The 24,406-nt window shown below is 44.2% G+C and overlaps 1 protein-coding gene across 2 annotated transcripts in view; it reads right to left on the minus strand.

Moving 5' to 3' along the window:
- Positions 1–24,406, minus strand: part of CILK1 (ciliogenesis associated kinase 1) — a 64,480-nt gene that overhangs the window by 35,610 nt on the left and 4,464 nt on the right. For both annotated transcript variants that reach the window (XM_047797232.1, XM_047797231.1), the window contains 2 exons: positions 6,575–6,838; positions 2,049–2,103 (listed from right to left, as the gene is read on the minus strand). In XM_047797232.1, the coding sequence (XP_047653188.1) occupies positions 2,049–2,103; positions 6,575–6,675 (156 nt within the window). In that variant the 5' untranslated portion in view covers positions 6,676–6,838. The remainder of the gene's footprint in view (positions 1–2,048; positions 2,104–6,574; positions 6,839–24,406) is intronic.

Consider the following 24,406-nt stretch of genomic DNA (forward strand, 5'->3'; position numbering starts at 1 on the left):
CAGAAGAAAGATGAAAGCTATCATGGGCTTGCCACAGAAAGGGAAACAAATGAAATCACTCAGGAGAAATCCGAGGAAAAACTGCTAAGAAGAGAATGGCAGAAAAAAAAATTTTTTTTTGTCTTTTTAGGGCCGTACCCGCAGCAGACGGAGGTTCCCAGGATAGGGGTCTAATTGGAGCTACAGCTGCTGGCCTATACCACAGCTCACGGCAATGCTGGATCCTTAACCCACTGAGCAAGGCCAGGGATCAAACCTGCAACCTCACAGTTCCTAGTCGGATTTGTTTCCACTGTGCCACAATGGGAACTCTGAGAATGGGAGAAATTATTGCTATTTAAAGGGTGAAACCATAGAACCATTGGTGAAAGGCAAGAAAGAGGTAGAAAAGCTGAGTAAAGGCAGAACCATAGGGGCCTGCAAGAGAAAAAGAAGTGATCCACAGATGAAGAAATGCCTGAGAAGATGATCCTGGACTTGGCAGCGGGTGACTTTTAGGAAAACAGCTTCGGTAGAGCTGCAGAGGTGAATGCCCAACTCAATCAAGTGGAAAGTCGGTATGGGGGGGGGCGACGGTGGAGGGCACGTCTGGAAGATGAGGTCAAAAGGAAAGGGTGGAAGCTCCAGGGAAGGGAGGGCTGAGGCTGATTAGAGAGAATGGTGGTACACAGACAGACTGAAGACAAGGAGAAGGTGAAAAGGAGAAGTTTAAAGATATGCGAAGGTTCATAATAGCCAAAGGCTTCCCAGTGTCCAAATGGACAGACAAATGGGACAAATGGATAAACAGTATACAGTATATTCATACAATGGAATGTCAATCAGCCTTAAAAAGGAGGGAAAGTTTGACACATGGATACATCATGAATACATTACACTCAGTGAAATAAGCCAATCACAAAAAGGACAAAAAAATGGCTTATTGTCATTATGTTCAAGGAACAAAACTCAGAGGGTGCCATCATCAAGCAACCTTGTTTTTCTATAACTCTCCCTTTAATCTTGCACTAAAGGATGCTAATTTGTCTTCTGCCCTTAAATGATATGCAGAGTCGTTTTCATAACTTAGGTAATGAAAAGTTCCACATTCACTTCTCATCACAAAATAATCTCTGTTCAATAAGTAATATGTCTAATCCAGTGCAACAATAAACAATTTTGAATTAAAAAAAAGTTAAATACTGTATGACTGAACTTATATGAGGTACCTGGTGTAGTCGAATTCTTACAGACAGAACGAAGAATGGTGCTGGCCAGGGTCGGGGGAGAGGGGGTCATAAGGAGTTAATAGTTTAATGAGTATAGAGTTTCAGTTTCATAAGATGAAAGGAGTTCTGGAGATGGACGATGCTGATGGGTGGACAATGTTATGTATGTAGTTATTAATACCACTGAATTGTACTATTTTTAGGTCAAAAATGCAATTCTAAATCTATCTTGAGCCCTTTGGGTTCTAGCCTGGAACACTTTGGCGATTGTTCTAATGGTCTGGACTATTTCTCTGACTACCTACCCGGTAACCTGCCACTTTCCTTTGAATTTTTGTTAACGTTAATGCACAGGCATTGTTTGCAGAAAATGTGCAAAGGAGCCTTCCCCAGAGATGATGACCAAATGTGATTACTGCATATATACAATTTCTGGATGGTATGACAGACTTTCTAATATCGTTCAGTTTGCTATGTAAACAAAACCATGTATGTCTTTTTAAAAAGGATCACAAGGTAAATATTAAGTGTATTTCATCACAATTTGAAAGAAAAGAGATAACAGTGAGAAACCAGTGGAAGCTGAATAAATCTGTGGTTTAGTTAAATAGTACTATTTTCAAAGTTAAAAAAAAAGTACATGCACACACAAACACTTAAAAAAAGTACATGCACTAATACAATAGCAAAGAAATCTTCTCCTTTCAGCTGTTAGCTGCATTATTTTCTCATCTGCCTCCTTTTTCAGGATAGGTGAAACAATTCGAACTGTATCTATGCAAGCAGAAAACTATTTTAATCAACCGTACATAAATGAACCCCTTGAGTATTAATAAATACCTTAACCTCCCGAAGGTTCATGCATTCCTCCCAGGAATAAAACTTTCTTTTCATTCTAAAAGAGAAGACAGAAACAAATAGCACACTTATTCCCAATAACAGGCTACACCTTATCTTTTTTTTTTTTTTTTGTCTTTTCAGGGCTGCACCAGTGGCATATGGAAGTTCCCAGCAAGGGGTAGAATCAGAGCTGCAGCTGCTGGCCTATATCACAGCTCACAGCAATGCTGGATCCTTAACCCACTGAGCGAGGCCAGGGATGGAACCCTTGTCCAGTGTGGTAGCCACTAAGCACACATGACCAATGAACGCTTAAAGTGAGGCTAGTGTGACGCAGAAACTGAATTTTTAATTTAAAATTTAAATTGAAGAGTTCCCATCATGGCTCAGCAGTAATGAACCTGACTAGTATCCATGAGGATGCGGGTTCTATGCCTGGTCCTTCTCAGTGGGCTAAGGATCCAGCATTGACATGAGCTGTGGTATTGCTTGCAGATACGGCTTGGATCTGGCATTCCTGTGGTGGTGCTGCAGGCAGGCAGTTACAGCTCTGATTTGACCCCAGCCTAGGAACTTCCATATGCTGCAGGTGCGGCCTTAAAAAAAGAAATTAAAAAAAAAATTTAATTTAAACGTATAATGACTCCCTGCCATGTTGGACAGCATAGCGATGGACCCTCTCATACAGAGGTTGGCAAACCATGGCCCACGGGCCACCTCCACCCCACCATCTCGTTATACATAGCCCACAGAAGAACAGCACTTGTATTTTTAAATGGTCGGCAACAACAAATCAAAGGAAAAATAATCTTTTGTGACATGTGCAAATGATCTGAAATTCAAGTTTCAGTTTCCATAAACAAAGTTTTATTGGGAGACACTCACACTCATTTCCTCCTGTATGATCAATGGCTGTCTTCCTGCTACAATAGCAGAGCTGGGCTGTGATAGAGATCATATGGGCTGCAAAGCCTACAGTATTTATTGTCTGGCTCTTTGAAGGAAAAGTTTGCCAACCCCTTGTCCAGCGCCGGAGAGGAGAGACAGAGGGCCTGGTGAGCTGGTCAGAAATCCAAGTGTCAGCGTTCTTCCTCTCATGGCCCCTCAACCCCATGGTCTCATCTGAACCTAAAAGCAGCCCCGAGACATGGACGCCAGGATGCGATGCCATTTCCCCAAGGCCGCACCCATGGCTGGTCACAGACCAACTCTCCTCTCTCCTCCTCACTCTGACAGTCTGTCCCTGATGTCACATCATTTCCCGGTTGAGTGACCCGTTCCTTTATTCATGCCCCAGATATTCTGTAGCTCCTGCTACATGGCAGAGGCCCAGGCACAGGAGATACAATGATGAGAGAGATGCTCCTTATAAGGCTGACCTCAGAGCAGGAAGGCAGGTGATTGAGCATGTTCTGTGCTGAGGGCACGAAGGGCAGGGACAGGGCCCCCATGACAGTGGACCCCAAAGGAACCTGATCTTGTCTAGGGTGTTAGGGGATAGTCCTCTGGGAAAGTGGTATTTCAAGCAAGACCTGAAGGACTGGGGGATTCTGGCAGATTGAGGTATGGAGTAGGGTGTAGCATGGGAAGGCTCAGGGCAGAGGCCAGAGTGACCAGGACAAAGCAGGCAGGGGGCTAGTGAGAGGAGATGCGGCTGAAGGAAACAGGTGGGGCGGAGTGAGGCAGCAGTGGGTAAAACTCTGGGCTTGATCCTTAAACTATAGGAAGACATTAAAAGCTGACTTAGTTTGGGTTCCCTGAAAGCAGAGATGGAGGAAAAGACTTGGGTGCAGGGAGCTGATTTGGAGGTGATTCCAGGAAGCCAGGGCAAGGAGTACAGAGGTGGGAAATGCATGACAGGCACGTCACAGAGCTGACACCGTGGTGGGCAGGGGGCTCGGTCCCGCTGGGACCTTCTATGGACCGTGCAGAAGGTGTCTTGGTGAGTTTCCCATGAGCACCTGGGGTGGGATGCTGGCGGCAGGCACAGTGCACTGAAGTCAGGTAGGACAAAGGGGACGTGATGGTTTGGTGCAAATGAGTTTAGACAGTTAGACGCATGGGTTTAATATAATCCTTTCAGGCCGGGACAGGAGTAAGAACGGAAGCCAGGACCCCAGAGAGCAAAGTATTCCAGAGGCAGAGGTAGTAAATGATAACAGGTTAATGGGAGATTAGCGGTGGGAAAACAGAGATGTAGGTGGACCAGAGGGATATCTGGTAGTTAGAATTCACAGGACTAGATGAGCAATGCTGGGGCACACAGCGGGAAAGGGGGGGGGGCTCCCAGGTTTCAAGGGGACGGAAATGTGTCATTTATCCAGACAGGGAACACTGAAGGAGAAACTGCTTTGGAGCAAGAGAGAGAATGTTCTGGACAGAAGTTCTGTTTTGGATATGATGAGTGTGGGGTGTCTGCCTGGCATCCAAATGGAGATGCTGAAAAGGCAACTGGGAGTTCCCACTGTGGTGCAGTGGAAGCGAATGGGACTAGTATCCATGAGGATGTGGGTTATTCGCTGGCCTCGCTCAGTGGGTCGGGGTTCTGGCGTTTCTGTGACCTGTGGTGTAGGTCACAGATGCAGCTTGGATCCCGAGATGCTGTGGCTGTGGCACAGGCTGGCAAATCCAGCTCCAACTTGACCCCTAGCCTGGGAACTTCCATATGCTGTGGGTGAGGCCCTAAACAGACAAAAAAAGAAAAAAAGAAGGAAAGAAAAGGCAACTGGATATAGACGGGTGTGGTAAGCAGATGCTAATCTGGTCCCCAAAGCCCCCACCTCCTGTTAATTACAACCTGGCATAACCCCCATCCCTTAACAACTTGCTTTTAACCAACAGAATACAGCAATTTGAGAGGATACCCCGCCTATGATTAGTTCACAAACGCAGGAAGATGTCCCTTCGTCTTGGTAGAGGACTCTCATTGCCCTCTTGGTCCCCATAACTTGATGGAGCAAGTTGCCATGTTGTGAGCTACTCATTCGAGAGGCCCTCATGGCAAGGGCCTGAGGGCAACTTCCAGTCAAGAGACAGCAGGGGACTGAGGCCCTCAGTCCAACCACCCATAAGGTACTGAATGCTGCCTACAGTCATGTGAATGAGCTTGGAACTGGATCCTTCCCCAGTCCAGCCTTCAGATGAGACCCCAGCAGCAGCCAACACCTTGACTACAGCCTCATGAGAGACCCCGAAGCAGAGAACTCAGCCAAGTCATGCTGACCCACAGAAACTGAGAGGGTTGTTTTAAACCACAATTTTTTGGAGGGGTGGAGGTGGGTACACTGTCATGAAGCAACAGATAATTAATACAGTGGGTCTGGACTTTTGCAAAGGGAAGGCAGACTTTTGCTTGTGGGGCGAGCAAAAGCGTGGTCACCAAAATGGAGTCACACGTGTAAATGATCCAAAATAAGTCACTTAATTTCTCTGTTTCTGTTTCCTTTCCTATAAAATATTTCTCAGAGCTCCCATTGTGGCTCAGTAGAAACGAATCTGACTAGCATCCATGAGGACACAGGGTCAATCCCTGGCCTTGTGTTGCTGTGAGCTGTGGTGTAGGTCGCAGACATGGCTCAGATCTGAAGTTGCTGTGGCTGTGGTGTAGGCCAGCAGCTACAGCTCCAATTCAACACCTAGCCTGGGAACCTTCATATGCCGCAGGTATGGCCCTCAAAAGACCGAAGGAAAAAAAAAGTTTCTTCATCTGCTTGTTACTGCCTCCCAATATGAGAAGACCCTTGAAAACAGTACTAGTGCTGTATGCAAAGTAGTGCATCCAACATGGGGACGTGTTTAAGACTCCAACATTGGCGCTCCTGTCGTGGCGCAGTGGAAACAAATCCAACTAGGAACCATGAGGTTGCGGGTTCGATCCTTGGACTTCCTCAGTGGGTTAAGGATCCAGCTTTGCCGTTAGCTGTGGTGTAGGTCACAGACACAGCTCGGATCTGGCATTGCTGTGGCGGTAGTGTAGGCCAGCAGCTATAGCTCGGATTCGACTCCTGGCCTGGGAACCTCTACATGCCGCGGGTGCGGCCCTAAAAAGACAAAAGACAAAAGAAAAAAGAAAAAAAGACTCCACCATAAGTATTCCAGATCCACAGTCATCTAAATCACAGAAGTCAATGTCAGATTCTCCGTGTTCCACACGCTCCCCTTTAGAAACCTTTCAAGTGGGGGAAAGGAGACAGTACAGTTAAAACTTTGTTGACGAGGTATTACTGACATTGAATTCATGAGCATGAAAGCTAAAACTTTCTCTTTTTTTGGTCTTTTGAGGGCTGCACCCTCGGTAAATGAAATTCCCAGACTAGGGGTTGAATAGGAGCTGTAACTGCCAGCCTACAACCACAGCCACAGCAACACAGGATCCAAGCCGTGTCTGTGCCCTAAAACAAAGCTCATGGCAATGCTGGATCCTCAACCCACTCAGCGAGGCCAAGGATCAAACCCATGTCCTCATGGATACTAGTCGGGTTCATTATCATTACTGCTGAGCCACGACGGGAACTCCCCAAACTTACTTTTTAATAGCAATCAGTTCCCCAGACTCGATGCTTCTTCCCAGCAGGACGGAACCATAGGTTCCATCCCCGAGTTGCTTGATGGTTGTGTATCTATTCATGTTGTGCCCACTCAGGCCGGACACGCATCTCAGGGCCAAGGCGGATCAGTTCTGCAGGCCTCCCCGGAGTGTAACCAGATTTTTCTATGGCAGCACCAGCACAAGGTATTCAATAGAACGTGACTATCTCCCAAATACATATTTTCAAAGATGAGTCTTCTGCCTGTAGAGAAAAATGAGAGAAAGGGATAAATACTAATGCACATTTAGAGTCTACCTAAATCAGGCACCAGCAAACTGTAACCCCAGTCTACAACCTGTTTTTGTAAATAAAGTTTTATTGGACCAGTCGTGCCCTTGCACTTGCATATTGTCTACAGCTGATTTTTCATGCTACACAGCAGAGTTGAGTAGATGTGACACAGGCTTTATGGCCCGCAAAGCCTAAATGGCCCTTTATAGAAAATGTTTCTCAACTTCTGGTGTAAATAATGCTCTTTTCATTGCCATATGATCCAGCAAACCCATTTCTGGTTATATACCCAGACAAAACTATAATTTGAAAAGATACATGCACCCCAGGGTTTAATGCAGCACTGTTTATAATAGCCAGGACATGATAGCAATCTAAATGTCCATTAACAGATGAATGGACAAAGATGTGGGATATGTATACATACAATGGAATATTACTCAGCCATAAAAAAAGAATGGAATGATGCCATTTGGAGCAACAGGGATGTACCTAGAGATTATCACACTAAGTGAAGTAAGTCAGAAAGAGAAAGACATATCATATATTACTTACACGTGAAATCTAAAATATGACACTAATGAACTTATTTACAAAATATAAACAAGACTCACAGACATAGTAAGCAAACTTACGGTTACCAAATGAGAAAGGGAGTCAGGGAGAGATAAATTAGGAGTTTGGGATTAGTAGATACAAACTACTATACATAAAATGGATAAACAACAAGATCCTATGTATAGCGCAGGGAATTATATTTGATATCTTGTAATGGAAAAGAATATGAAAAAGATTAAATATATATGTATATATGTGTGTCTATATATATGTATTTCTATATGTACATATATGTGTGTGTGTATATATATATACATAAAAATCTGAATCACTTTGCTGTATACCAGAAACTAACAACATTGTAAATCAACTATACTTCAATTAAAAACAATTAATAAGTAAATGAAATAATGCTCTTTTCCAATTTTTTATAAAACTAGAAATAGCATTCTTGGAAGGTGGATTTGTCATTGACTCAGAAATGAATAAACAGCAATTTCATGCCTTTCTGCTGACTAACCACTGTAGGCAAACATTACATGATAATAAGGGTGGATGGAAATTGCCTAGCTACAAGAATCCATGCTAAATATATGCGTTCTGTGTAATTCAGCTCCGATTAACAATGTAAACATACAAAGGCCAAGAAATGCTTAAGTGACGGTTCTCCTAATATAAATACATGGATTCCACAAACTCTTTGTGGCTAGGCAACAAGAGTATTATTTTGACTACTGGACATTCAGAAGCTAAACAAAGATCTAATAATTTTTTAAGGCCTGTATACAGGGTATGTCCCTTTTAAAGTCATTCAACTATGTTTTTAAAAAGAATTAAGTCATTGATTTTTCATTTATAAAACTGAGTCTACCAGAGTTCCTGCTGTGGCACAGCGGAAATGAATCCAACCAGGAAACATGAGGTTGCGTATTTGATCCCTGGCCTTGCTCAGTGGGTTAAGGATCTGGTGTTGTCATGAGCTATGGTATAGGTTGCAAGCAAAGCTGGGATCTGGCATTGCTGTGGCTGTGGCATAGGCCGGCAGCTGTAGCTCCCATTTGACCCTTAGCCTGGGAACCTCCAAACGCCGCAGGTGCGGCCCTAAAAAGACAAAAAATAAATTAAATAAAACAAGATAAAATAGTTAAATAAGAACACTAAAGCATTTAAAAAATATAACTGTCAAACTAATTATCTGAAGAGTCAAAAGATCAGAAAATAATGATCAGAAGTATATGACACTCTGCCTCTAAATCAGATCAATGCAGCTTCTCCTTTCAGAAGAATTCCAATCAATAAATGTTGAAGGAAAGAGGGAAATAAGAAATTCAGTATTAATCAAACAGTAAAATTTGTTGCAAACAAGATTCTCTGATGGATGCAAATATTAGTGGGTGAAAATCTGAGGAGAAACAGCCTATTCACATAGTTTCAAAGTATCTCTAAGATATTTGTTTCTTTCTTTTTGTTTTTTTTGGTCTTTTTGCCTTTTCTAGGGTGGCACTGGCGGCATACGGAGGTTCCCAGGTTAGGGGTCTAACCGGGGCTATAGCTGCTGGCCTACACCAGAGCCACAGCAATGCCAGATCCGAGCCGCATCTGCAACCCATACCACAGCTCACGGCAATGCTGGATCCTTAACCCACTGAGTGAGGCCAGGGATCGAACTGGAGTCCTCATAGATGCTAGTCGGGTTCGTTAACTACTGAGCCAAGAAGGGAACTCCAAAGTATCTCTAGGATATTTATTAACGTCAAAGGGAAAAATGGTAACTCTAGAGGCAGAAATCTAGCAGAAACCTCCTTACCCAAATGATCAAGTTCAACATCACCATTAATAAGATATACAACATTGTGGACCTTGGATGGTGCTCTGAGGAGGGCACACTATCACCTCTGCGCAGCTGCCAAAAATGCAGAACCTCCATCTATTCATAAGAAAACATCAAACTCAAAATGAAGGACATGCTACAAAAAACTGAGCTATACTCTTTGGAAGCATCAAGATCATAAAAGGCAAGGACAGATTGAGGAACTGTCACAGACTGGAGGCAATTAAGGAGGTGTGACAATGACACACAATGCGAGATCCTGGAGAGGATCCTGGAACAGAAAGAGGACGTTAGCGGAAAAGTTGGTGAAATGTGAGTAAGTTCATAGCTGAGTTAACAGCATTGTGCCAATGCTAACTCTCTGGGTTTGATCACTGCCACAGTTTCAAAGATGTTAATATTAGGGGAAGCTGGGTGAAGAATCTCTAGGAACCCTTTGTACTATTTTTGTAACTTTTCTGAAAGTCTAGTATTAGCTCGAAATTGGGAATTCTGTGGTGGCTCAGTGGGTTAAGGATCTGGAGCTGTAACTGCTGTGGCTTGGGTCCCTATTGTGGAGTGGATTCAACCCCTGGCCCTGGAACTTCTGCATGCCTCAGGTATGACCAAAAAAATAAAATAAGTCTGAAATTAAAAATTAAAAGACAAATCCAGTCTGTGTTCCTTTTAAGGCTGTGCATGACCTTGAGAAACCTTAAGAAACCTTAAGAAAGGTAAAGCTTATGCCTGATTTCACTATATTCTACCATACAACTGGAAAAGCTTTTAGAGATCAAGCCTCCCACCCCCATCCCACACACACACACTCATTTCCTTTCCCCCTCTCAGAACCATTTTAAAACACCCTGGTTTGAAGGGCATTTTCCTTCCTTTTGAAGCTCTATAGATCAGACTCCCTATAGCTTCCTTCAAGGAGCAGAAAAGAAGGCACAGGGGCTTGAATCTGGTGTGGAATTGAGGCGGGGTGGGGCTTGGAACTGGAAAGAGGTTTGTTTGCTGAGTGATTCAGATGCCGTTTTGAAAAACAAAGGGTATAACTGGATCCTGTACTGAAGGAGAAGAAATTGCTACAAAAGACCCAATAGGGTCAATGGAAACAATTAGAATATGGATTGTAGATTAAAGCATTGTATCTGTATTAAATTTACTGAAGTTGATGTCTGTCCTGTGGTTCTGAAGAGCATAGTTCTATTCTTAGAAAACATACCCTGAAGAGAAAAAGTTAAAAGGCCATGATGCAAATGGAGAGAACAAAAATTGTGTGTGTGTGGGGGGGTACAATGCTAACACGAGATAAATTTGGGAAAAGGTATTCTTTGCACTATTCTTGCAACTTTCCTGTATGTCTAAATTGTTTGAGATTAAAGGTTGAAAACTTCTCCTCATAATGGTAGAAGGGAATCTTTTAAAAGAGACATATGCATCTTAAAAATTTTATTTCAGCTTAAAACCTACAAATGTAGGTTTACTTAATAAAACTGACTATGGGAATTCCCGTTATGGCTCAGTGGTAACCAACCTGACTAGTATCCATGAGGACGTGGGTTGGGTCCCCCTACTCAGTGGGTTAAGGATCCGATGTTGCCATGAGCTGTGGTGTAGGTCACGGACTGGCCTGGGATCTGACATTTCTGTGGCTGTGGCGTAGGCCAGCAGCCGCAGCTCTGATTTTGACCCCTATCAAATTCGACCCCTCAGGAACTTCCACATGCCAAGGGTGTGGACCTAAAAAGACCAACAAAACAAAACAAAAACCCAACTATGAACTTGTTCCTAAGACAGAACAACCATGGTTCCTTCATGTCGCAATTAGTACATTGTGGACTGTCTTGACCTCAAGCTGGGTCTCAATGTAACACAGAAAGAGCATTTGGGCCACAACATAAACAATTTTGGGCTCTGTGTTTGTTTTCCTCTCTTTCTCTTATTTTTCATATTTATCTCCATCTGTTTTTGATATGCCATATATGATTTCTGCATCATTTATAATTTCATTTTCCAACAAATTAAAATTCCTAAACCATTGTTGTATGTCATCTTCCCAAAAAAACCAAAAAAACAAACAAAAAAAAAACACCTCTGGAAATTTGACTTGTCAAAAATCAGCTAACACGGCAGCACTTTTCACAATGGCCAAGACATGGAAACAAACTAAATGTCCATTGACAGATGAATGGATTAAGAAGATGTGGCATATATACACAATGGAAAACCACTCAGCCATAAAAAGAACAAAATAATGCCATTTGCAGCAACATGGATAGAACTAGAGACTCCCATACTAAGTGAAGTAAGAAAGACAAATATCATATGATATCACTTATATCTGGAATCTAATATATGGCACAAATCAACCTTTCCACAGAAAAGAAACAAACTATCGACTTTAGAGAACAGACTTGTGGTTGCCAACAGGGAGAGGGAGGGAGTGGGATGGACTGGGAGTTTGGAGTTAGCAGATGCAAACTATTGCATTTGGAGTGGATAAGCAATGAGATCTTGCTGTATAGCACAGAGAACTATATCTAATCACTTGTGACGGAACATGCTGGAGGACAATGTGGAAAAAAAAGTGTATATATATATGACTGGGTCACTTAGCTGTATTGACATAACATTGTGAATCAACTATAATAGAAAAAAATCAGCCAGCTAATGCAATGTAATTTATTACATGCTTTATTTTTCTAAAGTAGACTTTGACCTAGAGACAATGAGGAGTCAAGTTTATTTAACTAGAAAATAACATGATCAGATTTGCATTTTATAATCCAGTTAGTGAGAATGTTTTTCTTAATGTCCAACCAAAACCTGCCTATTCTAATTTAACCTAGTTTCCTCTTGCTTAGTTTTCTGCACATGTAAAAAAAACTATCTCACCAAAATGTGTGTGTGTGTGTATATATATATATATATATATGAAATTAGTAATCAAATGTGTGTCTCTCAGTCTCCTCTGGCTGTAATTACACAACCTTTCCTCATAGGACCATTTTCCACTCCTTTAATTGTCTCTGGCATTCATCTCTGAATCCTCGCACATGCCTCCATCTCCTTGAGGAACTGTGGCGACTATAACTTAATAATGACCTATAGTCCAGCAGCATGTGGGCTCTCCCCTACCCTTTTTTGAAATGTCATTATATTCCTGATTCGTATCTACTAATTATTCATCATAGAAGCCTTTCTTTGATGGCTGCTTCCCCATCTACTAAAACTGTATAATTGGGACAGGGTCTTCCTAGATTATCACTGAGAAAGCTATCCATGAAAGAATTAACAACTTTAGGATGGAGTAAGTCATTCATTCGGTACACAGTTGTCCTATGATTCTGCCTTGTTACAGATTGTCATATTGTCATAGAACAAAATTCAATTACTCTGGCAAGATTTGGCCCTCACCGTACTACGGCCGCTGCTTTTTAATTTTATTTCAGATAATTAAATATTGACTGTAAAATGGATCAGACTCAAGTCTCTTCAGGCACTGAAGTCAGGTTGAGAGTGTATCTGATTTCATTAAAGTTTACCAAGATGCCCAGCACTATGCAAAGTTTCTGGGGCACATTATGGATAAGGGGAGAGCCCTCCCTCTAAATAATTCATGATTGACATATACATGGAAAATGTAGGAAGTGCTATGAGCACACAGCAGAGAGAGCGGCCAACTCTTGGGAGGAGGGAGAGCTCTGACAACCCTTCAGAGAAGAGGCAGAATTGAGGTCTGAAGAATAAGCAAAGTGTTATCACCTAGAAAAGAGAAAAGAAAGGAATTACAGATGGGGGAAACCATACTGAAGTTTGGTGGTAGAGGAGCTGGGTGTGTTCACAAGAAGGCAAAGCCTAGTGCTTCATACTGGGGGTTGAATAATGGAAACCCTGGGGAACTTTCAACAAATGCTGATGCCCAGACACCACCTCTAAGAGTCAGGTCTGGGCTGAGGACCCAGTCTGGGGAGTTTAGAAAGCTCTCCAGGGGATTCTAATGTGCAACCCCACTGGGAAGTACAGGGCTAGGGTATCAAAGCCATGGAGGGCAGTAAGGAAATGCAGGAAATGGACAGAAACTTAAGGTGGGGCCCGGCTGTGAAGGGGTATGTTTGTCACGCAGGAGTTTGGGCTTTACCCTGACGTTTGGGAAGTGGCGTTAAGCAGGGAAATGACATGAGGAAGACTCCCCTGGACTATTCAAACTGATGTCAGAATAGAGAGACTAGGGGCAGAGACTAGTTAGGAGGGTACTGCCACTGTCCAGGTGAAGTATGTGCAAGGCCTGAACAAAGGCACTGGGCAGGACGAATGTGAGATGGAGCAGGAGCAGGTATGGAACAGGGAATGCGTGTGCATGTGCACGCATGTGATTTGGACACACTGTATTGAGACAGTGGGTTCTGCTTCTAAGATGCTGGATTTGAAGCATATACAAAACTCTCCTTGGAGATGCTCAGCGGGCAGCTACAAGTAGTTCTAAGGTTGTTCTATTGTTTTTCCAAAGATAATGCGTCACTGGAGTTCTTATTAGGAGGGGAGCATTCAGGCAAGGCTAATATATTGCACAACTCTGGGGTACTCAGAGAATACAGCATAAATGGTATCCACTGGAATTTTGCAACACAGTGGCCGTGGGTCCAGAACAAGGGATGTGACAGTCTCAACACAGGCCTGAATTACTGTCTAAGTTTAGATGACAAGCTTCAAGAAAGATATTAAAGAACATAATAAAGGGCTTCTAGGAAAGCACAAGAAGCACAGGTGAAGAAACACAGAACACATGAGGAAAAAGAAGACCTAGGAGGCCACAGTCACTGTTTCAAGTATACAAAGGGGTATCAGAGAGGAGGGTTAGTCACACTATACATGGACCCAGAGAGCAGAACCATGACAACTATCTGAGCTTTCAGTCTCTAGTGAATGACTTCCTATACTGAAAAGAAATGAAGTGGCATTATCCAAATCAGCCTGAGACAAAAAGTCCCATTCAACCCACAGTCAACTCTAAGCCTATCCCAGCAGAAAGTGGTTAAATAGGTTCGAGATCAGTGTCATTCAGTTGGGCATCATTTTTGTGGTGGCCTGAATATGATGACTCATGTCATACTCTGAAAGGAAAGGAGAAAAACTCACTGCTGCTCTGGGAAAACAACAGGGTGATGGACAATGCATTAGGAAGAAGGGAAAGAGGACAATGCCATTGCTGATCTGCCCAGTGGCGTGCTCCTCTGCTGCGTGGTTTATAGAGCTCTGATTTTATTTATTTATTTTTAAATTTATTATTATATATTTTTTTATCTTTTGTCCTTTTTAGGGCCGCACCCGCGGCATATGGAGGTTCCTAGGATAGGGGTCCAATCAGAGCTGTAGCTGCTAGCCTACGCCAGAGCCACATCTGCGACCTACACCACAGCTCACGACAACGCCAGATCCTCAACCCACTGAGCAAGGCCAGGGATCAAACCTGCAACCTCATGGTTCCTAGTCGGATTCGTTTCTGCTGTGCCACAACGGGAACTCCTAGGGCTCTGATTTTATTTAGGATTCAATATAATCAGGGACGGCAGCCACCTACTACAGTCTCAGGGCATGGACTAATGATCAGGTGAGGCTGAGCCAAGCAATCCCACCTCCTACTGAAAACTCTTCAGCAGGAGGACTAGTCTGAGTACAGATCAGCATATGGAGATTCTACACTGTATGGACTCGGAGTTGCAAACTGAATAAAAAGCAAGATGAGCATGATTGCCATTGGTTTAGACCAAGCACTAGTTCTCTAGCTTGTCACCAACACCTTGAATGCTGTGTTAGTTGCTAATTTTTTTTTCAGTTGCCATTTATTTTTGTACCTTCACAGTCGCTTGTTTGACTGGAAGGAAAATATTTCTCTGTTCCTATACCTCTATCAGAAGTGACAAAGGAAGGAGGGGGTTCCTACGGTGGCTCAGTGGATTAAGAAACTAACTAGCATCCATGAGGATGTGGGTTCGATCCCTGGCCTCACTCAGTGGGTTAAGGATCTGGAGTTGCTGTGATCTGTGGTGAAGGCCACAGATGTAGCTTGGATCCCACGATGCTGTGGCTGTGGTATAGGCCAGCAGCTGCAGCTCCAATTCAACCCCTAGCCTGGGAAACTCCAAATGCTGAGGGTATGGCCCTAAAAAGACAAAAAAAGTGACAAAGGAAGGAGTTCCCTTGTGGCACAGTGGGATAAGGATCTGGCATTGTCGCTGCAGTGGCTCAGGTAGCTGCTGTAGCACAGGTTCAATCCCTGGCCCAGGAACTTCCACATGCTGTCGGTAGGGCCAAAAAAAAAAAAAAGAATTAGGATAACAATTTTAAAATCTAGGAAAAAAATTAACGGAAGATTATCTATAACCTAATGCTAATTAGCATAGATTGAATTTCTTTTTTTTTTCCTTTTTAAGGCTTCAGCTGTGGCATATGCAAGTTCCTGGGCTAGGGGTCGAATCAGAGCTGTAGCTGCAGCCTTATGCCACAGCCACAGCAACACCAGATCTGAATCGCATCTGTGACCTACACCACAGCTTGTGTTAATTCTGGATCCTTAACCGACTGAGCATGACCAGGAATTGAACCTGCATCCTCATTGATACTAGTTAGGTTTTAACCCACCAAGCCACAATGGGAACGCCCATGAATTCTTAATTTAATAGGCCCTAAGTTGAACACAGGCACAGGTTTCATGTTAAGGAAACTTGACTACAGAATTACAAGCTTTGGGCATAGCCAAAACAAAACAAAACAAAAACAAAAAACAAAGTGACAAAGGAAAAGATAGCTTGAAAAAAATCTGGTATGAAGAGAAATTGGAGGGAAAGAGAAGTTGTTCTTTTTAAAAGAGAAGAGCAGGAGTTCCCACTGCTGCACAGCGGAAACGAATCTGACTAGGAACCATGAGGTTTCGGGTTCGATCCTTGGCCTCACTTAGTGGGTTAAGGATCCAGTGTTGCCGTGAGCCATGGTGTAGGTGGAAGCTGCAGCTTGGATCTGGCGTTGCTGTGGCTGTGGCATAGGCCAGCAGCTACAGCTCCAATTAGACCCCTAGCCTGGGAACCTCCATATGCTGCAGGTGCAACCCTAAAAAGACCAAAAAAAAAAAAAGAGAGAGAGAGAGAAGAGCAACTCCTTAGTGTTGAACAAGCACATACCCTTGAGTCTTTTATGTTTCCTCCTCCCCCCCATGGCATCTGAATTCACAGCTCCTGGCCTAGCCAGTCATCTCCCTCTGCCATGTGAATGGGGCGGGGGGGGGGGGGAAATAGCAGCCTATTCATTAACTTGAAGAATTAGCTCACACAGTAATGGGTGATTCTTCTAAATAACACTCAGACTCCAAGAATAACTTGGATAACCACTTGCTATAACTAATCCATACCTAGTTCGCCATTACTAAACCATACCTAGCTTACTAATATATCAAATAAGCCAAAAAGGTAAACCAACTATCATTTTAGAGCTTACTCGGTGTACAGTACTGCTATAAGTGCTTTGCACATAATAATCTTTTTAATCTTCACAACAGTATTATTATTACCTTTGTTTTATAGATAAGGAATCTGAGACACAAGCTACTTGTTCAAGGTTACGCAACTAGTAGCTGTTAGCATTGAGACAGGAACAAGGGCCAACTGCATCAAAGTTAAGGAGGAGGTTGCAAAAGATTCAAAGATCATGAGATTTTCTGAGGATCTGAGAACAAGAGGAACTGAAAGAAGTACTTTGTAGCTCAAAGTCCACATTCTGAACCAGTGAGGTGGCTGTGCTCTGGGTGGCCTCGTTCTGCAATCGAGCTTCAGCAGACCCAGCGGGACCTCACCGGCACTGACTGCCTACAGAGGAGGCACGTGACCATCAACAAAGAGGGACTGGGTCCCAGTTTCCACTTGGCACTGACCCTCCCATGACTTGAAGCACCTCTTGGTCCTCAGGTTAATTTCTGTGAGGCTAGGGCCCTGGGCTTGATGAAGTGAGCTGATCTTCCGCTCTGATGCTCTGTGGTTCAGTGATTTCTCTGGGTCAGGAATCGAGGCAGCATTTGTCTAAGAAAAAAATGGATCCATGTTTCCACCTTTGCCATCAGCACACAAAAACTAGCGAGGAGCAGACAGCGCCCCAGAAGGACTCTGTACGTCAAACAACATCTCTTCCAGAGTGGGACACGTGTCCCTGCCTCGGTCAGACCCCAAAGCTCAGAATCTACTCTCTCTTTCTCCCCAAGTTCAGCTCAAACGTCAACTCTTCAGAGCCTCCTGCCCGATCCTGCAGATGCAGCCAACGGCTCTCTACCAGGGATGCCACAGCGCCCTGTCCCCACCTCACTGCCAGCCCTTCCCCAGTGGCCAGTGGCACGCAGGCCTGCCCCAGACACTAACCACACCTCCTTCATCTGTTCTCACGCCTCACACTCCACTTGCACCAGCAGATCCCCATGGTTTGAATGGTCAGAACATGAAGTTTAGTCTTTGCTATTTACTTATTTGCCATTTATTTGGTCAGTATCTCACAACACTCAGCGCTTCTATTTCTTCACGTGCAAAGTGATGGTAATCAGACTGTTTGCCCAGAGTAGAAATGTTCTGAAACAGGAGAATACTAAACACTGCAGAAAGGCTAGTGCAGGCAGGCTGCCTGGCCTCCCACTACAGTGCCGGAATGACTGCATTTGGAGAATCTCAGAAAGGCCCCTGCAAATCAGGCCTTTGGCCTTTGGGTTAGGCTGTACCCAACTCGTGGAGTAACACAGCTGTATTTTGCTTTCAAAGGGTTCTGGCCAATCTTTGAAAGCAATGCTTCGGTTTTTCTGACTAGGTGACAATGGGGACACCTTTCCACAACGTGCCCCAGCCCCTTCCCCTTGGCTCAATCCTCAGTGGGACAGACTACCTGTTCAGGCTAGCAGTGCATGCCTGGTGCCCTGCTCGCTCACAGCCTGGGGAACCGACTGGGTACGGGGACGGAAGTAATCTGCTCTTTATTTTGGACGCTTGACAGTCACTGAATAAATGCCACAATGACTCATTTTTTTAAGAAAGGAGACAGAAAACTGTATGGAAAAGTGGGCATCTCTGAGAGTGGTGGTTTACCAGCCCCACTTCCCCCATTCAGACCCTTAGCCTTCATCATTTTCCACTGAAAAGATTCCATGGCTTCTATCTGTTCTCTTAGGAAAACTGGATCCTGTGCAAAACTGCTCAATGGACCTTCTCCTGGCACTTCTGGGTTCCACTTTACCTTAACTGGCACGAATTCTAGGTTCAAACATGTCATAACTTTACACAAGTAAAGTTAATATTGTGACATTCCTTTTAAAAGGGTACCCAAAATAGTACATCTGTATTTCTATTTTTCTCTCTGGGACCTAATTCTTCTGCCCACATACATTTTCACAAAAACGTCCTTTAAGTATTCTGCCTCTTGGGCAAGTGCTTTCTTCTGCAATGGGGACAGCAGCTACAAGGCTAAAAGAACCTTCTTTATGGGGAGCTCGCTTTGCCTTCTCTGTGATATAAGGAGCACATCAAAGATGTTCTGGCAATTGCCTTAACTGGAGGGATGGGCAGAGAAAATCCAGTACCTGGGCTGCCCTCTTCAATTCCCCCAGAGACCATTTCAGGCCCTGACTTCCCTCTCTTCTCCAAGCCCAGATTCTGAGGGGAGAATTCATGCACCAGGTCCTGAATTCCAGAAGGGTCTACAACTTCCCATCACTCTTCCCGCATGGGGTGCTGTGCCCTGAACCTGAGGAAAAGTCCTCCATCACTTGAAGATTATTATTATATTTTTTAGGGCCGCACCTGCGACATATGCAAGTTTGCAGGCTAGGGATTGAATCAGAGCTGTAGCTGCTGGCCTACACCACAGCCACAGCAACACCAGATCTGAGCCGTGTCTATGACCTACCTACACTGCAGGCTCACAGCAACATCAGATCCTTTACCCACTGAGTGAGGCCAGGGTTTGAGCCCTCATGCTCATGGATACCAGTCAGGTTCATTACCGCTGAGCCACAAGGGAACTCCCACTTGCAGCTTATTTCTAAACTAGGACCCATCGCTCGATGTGGTCTGTTGGCTGCGAAGACCCAAAGGGAAAGGAAATACTGAAGACCCAGAGGATGAATAATTTTTCCTCTGACTTGTGGGAAACTGTGAATGAGCCAGGGCAACAGTGCCCCAGCTTCAGGTAGGTGGTGGCCTTTTTCTGGCCCCAGCTGCCTGCCTGATTGCCACCCCGTTTTTAAAGGAGGACGAGATGAGGATGGGGGAGTGAATGAGAACATGTCACGTGTTCAAGCACTACAAGCAAGTATCCACTTACTCAGGGCTGATCTCACGTGATGCCGGATGGTTCTCCGCCTGGTGTAACAACACTAATCAATAACATGATTCAACGAAGTACAGGCTTAATATACAGATGAAACAGAGCAGGATCAGCAAATGTTTAATGCAAAGGGCCGTGCATTAAATGTAAGGCTATGTCTCTGTCATGACTATGTGACTTCTCGGCGGTCTCCCCAAAGCAGTCAGACAGTAGGTAAACATATATGGGCACAGCTGTACCCAAGTCAACAACAAAAGCGAGCAGCAGGCAGGACGTGCCTGCAGGGCATGGTGTGCACAGTCTTGTGACACACGAAACCCTCCACAGAGACAGGAGCACTTTGACCCTCCCCATATAATCCTCACTTAGCCCCGGGGTCACAGGGTTACACGTACTGTGTGTATGCTGAGAAGATAAGCTCTCCGAGGGCAGAAATGTTGTGATGTTCACAACTGTATTCCCAGCATCTAGACAAATAAGTACCTGGTATCCTGTTGGCCCACATAGGTACCCATCGTAAAGATGGGTTGAATGAATAAATTAATGAATGAGCGACTTGTGGGTTTATAAACGATCATTCGGATTGCTGTTAATTTTCCTATACCATCAACCCACGCCTACTGCCACCCCTCATGACTTGTTGGCAAAATGGGACAACTCAACGGAGACCAGGACACAGAAGTGACGAATCCTTCTAAAAACACTGACAACACTTTAGGAAAGCATTTGCTTTTGAACAGCTGAGATCACCCGTAGGCGTAAAGAGCTTACCTTTTTTCTCACTCAGTTTTGTCTGCATTCAATCGGTCATTAGTAAGTTCACTTTCAAAACACAGGCAGTGTCCCAGAGGACACAGCCATGAACTGTTGTCTTCTGGGAACAACGAGCTCATGCAGAGAGTAACCTTCATGACATGGTCAAATAGGTAGCGAGATGGAACACCATTACTCCTCTATCTTTTCTATTCTAGACACTTTCTTTTACAGTAACCACGAGACCAGTCACATGATATTAGCACTTTATCACAGATCACGCTACCCCTACAGAAAGGTACAAAATGACTCACTTTGATCTTTCCTCACAAATATGTGGCTTTCACAAGCCCTCGGCCATTGCTGTACATTTATAAAGTGGCTACTAAGAGCACGATGGAAAATAAGACTATGGTGGCTTTCCATTTAAAAACCCTGAGTTCGGGAGTTCTCTTGTGGCACATCAGGTTAAGGATCTGGCATTGTCACTACAGCAGCTTGGGTTGCTGTTGTGGCACAGGTTCAATCCCTGGCTCCGGAACTTCCACATACTGTGGAAAAACAAAAAACAAAACTGAGTTCGGATGACAATCTTAAAATCTGGGAAAAATCTGATGGAAGATAATATATAACCTAATTCTAATTAGCATAGGTTGAATTCTTAGTTTAATAGGCCCGCAGTTCAACACGGGCATAAATTAGTGTTGAGGAAACTTGACTACAGAATCAGATTTTTTTTTTCCCACAAGGGACCTTAATGACCACCCTGAACCCTCACTTCATAGATCAGGTCCAGAGGCCCAACCAGAAGAATTCTGGTTTCCTTTAGGGCAGATGATTTTTTTGTTTGTTTGTTTGTTTTGTTTTTTTGTCTTTTGTCCTTGTAGGGCCGCACCCGTGGCATATGGAGGTTCTCAGGCTAGGGGTCTAATCGGAGCTGTAGCCACCTGCCTAAGCCACAGCAACAGCAATGCCAGATCCGAGCTACATCTGCGACCTACACCACAGCTCACAGCAACGCCGGATCCTTAACCCACTGAGCGAGGCCAGGGATTGAACCCGCAACCTCATGGTTCCTAGTCAGATTCATTTCCGCTGTGCCACAATGGGAATTCTGCAGCAGATTTTTAAATGTGTGAATATAAGAGATGTTTTCATAGTTGATCAAAGAGGTAACAAATGCTCCCCTACCTGAAGGTATTGCTAACCCCGAACCACATGTGAAAAAAGTAGCAGCTCTCCAAAGATGTGCTTTCTTCAAACTCCGAGACAGCTTCACAAACCAGCATTCCCAGGATTTGATTCCAGATGCACAGGGGAGTCCGGCCTCAGGCGTTCTTTCTCTGAAGGTTTCAACTTTCAGAGAACAGTGAGCCAGGCACTTAAAGTGCAGGGATGCTTCCGTTTCCTTGGAAGGAATCAAGAAAGGAAGTTCTCCGCTTGGACTGAGTAATTCCCTAGGATCTGCTGAGCAGCAGCTCTTTCCCACTATCAGACAGCACCCCAAGAGGAGCAGAGAGAGGGACGGTGAAGTCCACATCAACCTCAGCTACCATCTCGAGGACCCGCTGCTGTTGCTTCTATTTCTTTGGCTGCTTTCATTTCCTCCTGCCATAATATTTAGCATTTTAGTGCATTTTGCCCCAGAAATTTATTTGCTTTAACAAGTTGTTGTTTTTTTCAACCAGGTCATTTTCTCAAACACATGTATATGGATAAGGAAATTCAAACTGTTTCAAGGTACACACCCCCAACCTAGGACACTGTTACACTGTCACTCAAACATATGGGATTAAGTCATGTGGCACACACTTCTGTTGGCACATTCTCCCAGTCCCCACAGCAACCACAAACATGAGGTCCACAGGAAGTTTCTGATGCTCTAGTCACAGGCCGATCTGACAAGGCCATGGTTGTCCACGAGAGCTGATGAGACACTTTACAGTTAAGGGAGTGACCAGTCACAGGCTGACAGATCAACATACACAAAGAGGTCACTGTGTCCAGAAGTCTGTCAAGAAATCACTAGGCAACTTATCCTGCCATCAGTACATACGCTCACATGAACCCCAAAGGGCAGAAAAACAGATGTGCTGCATACAACTCCGACTCATCGAGATCTTGCAAAATGAAATAGAGGAGCTACCTGTGGTTACCGAGGGGGAAGGGGAGGGAGTGGGACAGACTGGGAGTTTGGGGTCAGTAGATGCAAACTACTGCATTTGGAGTGGATGAGCCATGAGATCCTGCTATATAGCACAGGGAACTGTATCCAGTCACTTGTGATGGAACATGATGGAGGGTAATGTGAGAAAAAGAATGTGTGTGTGTGTGTGTGTGTGTGTGTGGTGTGTGTGTGTATGACTGGGTCACTTTGCTGTATAGCAAAAATTGACAGAACATTATAGATCAACTGTAATAAAAAATGGGAAAAAAAAAGAGAGGCAGTAAGGAAAAGGAAAAAATTTAAAGGCAGTCATGTTCCTGGCAAGGTTTAGATGGAAAAACAGCAACAGATCCCAGAAGCAGAGCTGTAGCCAGGAATAACCTAAGCTGAAGCTATCTGAAGAAAGGGCAGGATAACACTAAGGATTCCACATGGTTGCCCTCCTCTGCGTCCCCAGACCAGCCATGACTTGGCTCCATGTCAGCTGACAAACATCTACCAAATATCTACTACACATTCAGGGCTCACTAAGTCACTGGAGAGGGACGAGCAGATTTTTGTCAGGTGCATGCCTGATGCTGACCACCTCCACACTGCAGCTGGGGAGGCATCTCCCCCTATTTCACACGTGAGGACCAATGCTTGGAGAAGCCATGAGTCCACGTGAGTGACAACGAGGAGTCATGCCCGACCTCAATTCCGCCTGACTCGAAAGCCCCCACCCCCACCCACGTGACCATGCAGAAAACAGGGCTCCTGCCCTAAAGAGGCTTAAAATAACATAACCCAATTAGAGATCCATACGGTCCATGTAATGAAGGCCTACTAAACAAACATCTGGAGCCTTTCAAGAAACAGAAAAGAATGAGTAGTTAGAGAAGAAAGAAGTTAGGCACCTCCCCTGGGGAAAAGTAAGATTTGAAAAGGAGAAGGGGAGAAGGGTAGGGGTTTCTAGGAGAGAGACCTGAGCAGGACAGTCCTAGCCCCCTGGGAGAACAGGCTAGCAAGAAGACTACACCCAAAGGGTGCAAAGATGTATGCTAAAATGTAAACAGAATTTTTTTCAAAAATTTTATTCACGCATTCATTTTAGGGCAACATACGGAAATTTCCTGCAGCATACGGAAATTCCCGGGCTGGGGTTAAACTGGAGCCACAGCTCTGGCCTACACCACAGCCAAAAGCAACTCTGCAGCTTGCGGCAACACCGGGTCCTTAACCCACTGAGTGAGGCCACGTTTGAACCCATATCCTCACGGATGCTATGTCAAGTTCTTAACCCACTGAGTCACAGTGGGAACTGCCTGAAAGGAGAACTTAGATAGGAGGAGTGAGGCCTGACTCTGAGAGGCCTTGAAAAATCAGGCAGATTCTTTCAGACTTGGGATACTTGAAAAGGGAAAGGATGTGATGGTTGCAAGGCAAGAAGAGACAGGGGAAAGTGATAGTTTTAAAAGATTAGAAGAACGACCAAGCTGAAGATACCAGAAAGGGGTGTGTCTCATTCATTCATTTATTCATTCATCCTTTCACCCAGTCACTCAGCAAATATTTAATGAGGACTAAGAGCGGGCTTGGGAGGCTAGCTCAGAGGCTGCCCTGGTCTGCAAGAGAGGAAGGGTGAGGCTCTAGATTAGAATATGGAGGGAGGGCTCTATATAAATCACCTTTCAAAGCTCTGGATGACTCACTGATAGAAAGGATGAAGGAAATGAAAGACAAGAGGGTTAAAGATAATTCCAAAGGTTCAAGACTGACATAATTTCCACCAGTACTGAGAACCTCTGAAAATGATGAGAATAAAACATTGAAAGTATAAAAAGAGTTGTTTGTTTGTTTGTTTTTTTCTTTTTAGGGCCGCACCTGTGGCATATGGAAGTTCCCAGACTAGGGG

The sequence above is a fragment of the Phacochoerus africanus genome, chromosome 9 (assembly GCF_016906955.1).
Source record: "Phacochoerus africanus isolate WHEZ1 chromosome 9, ROS_Pafr_v1, whole genome shotgun sequence".
Taxonomy (NCBI): domain Eukaryota; kingdom Metazoa; phylum Chordata; class Mammalia; order Artiodactyla; family Suidae; genus Phacochoerus; species Phacochoerus africanus.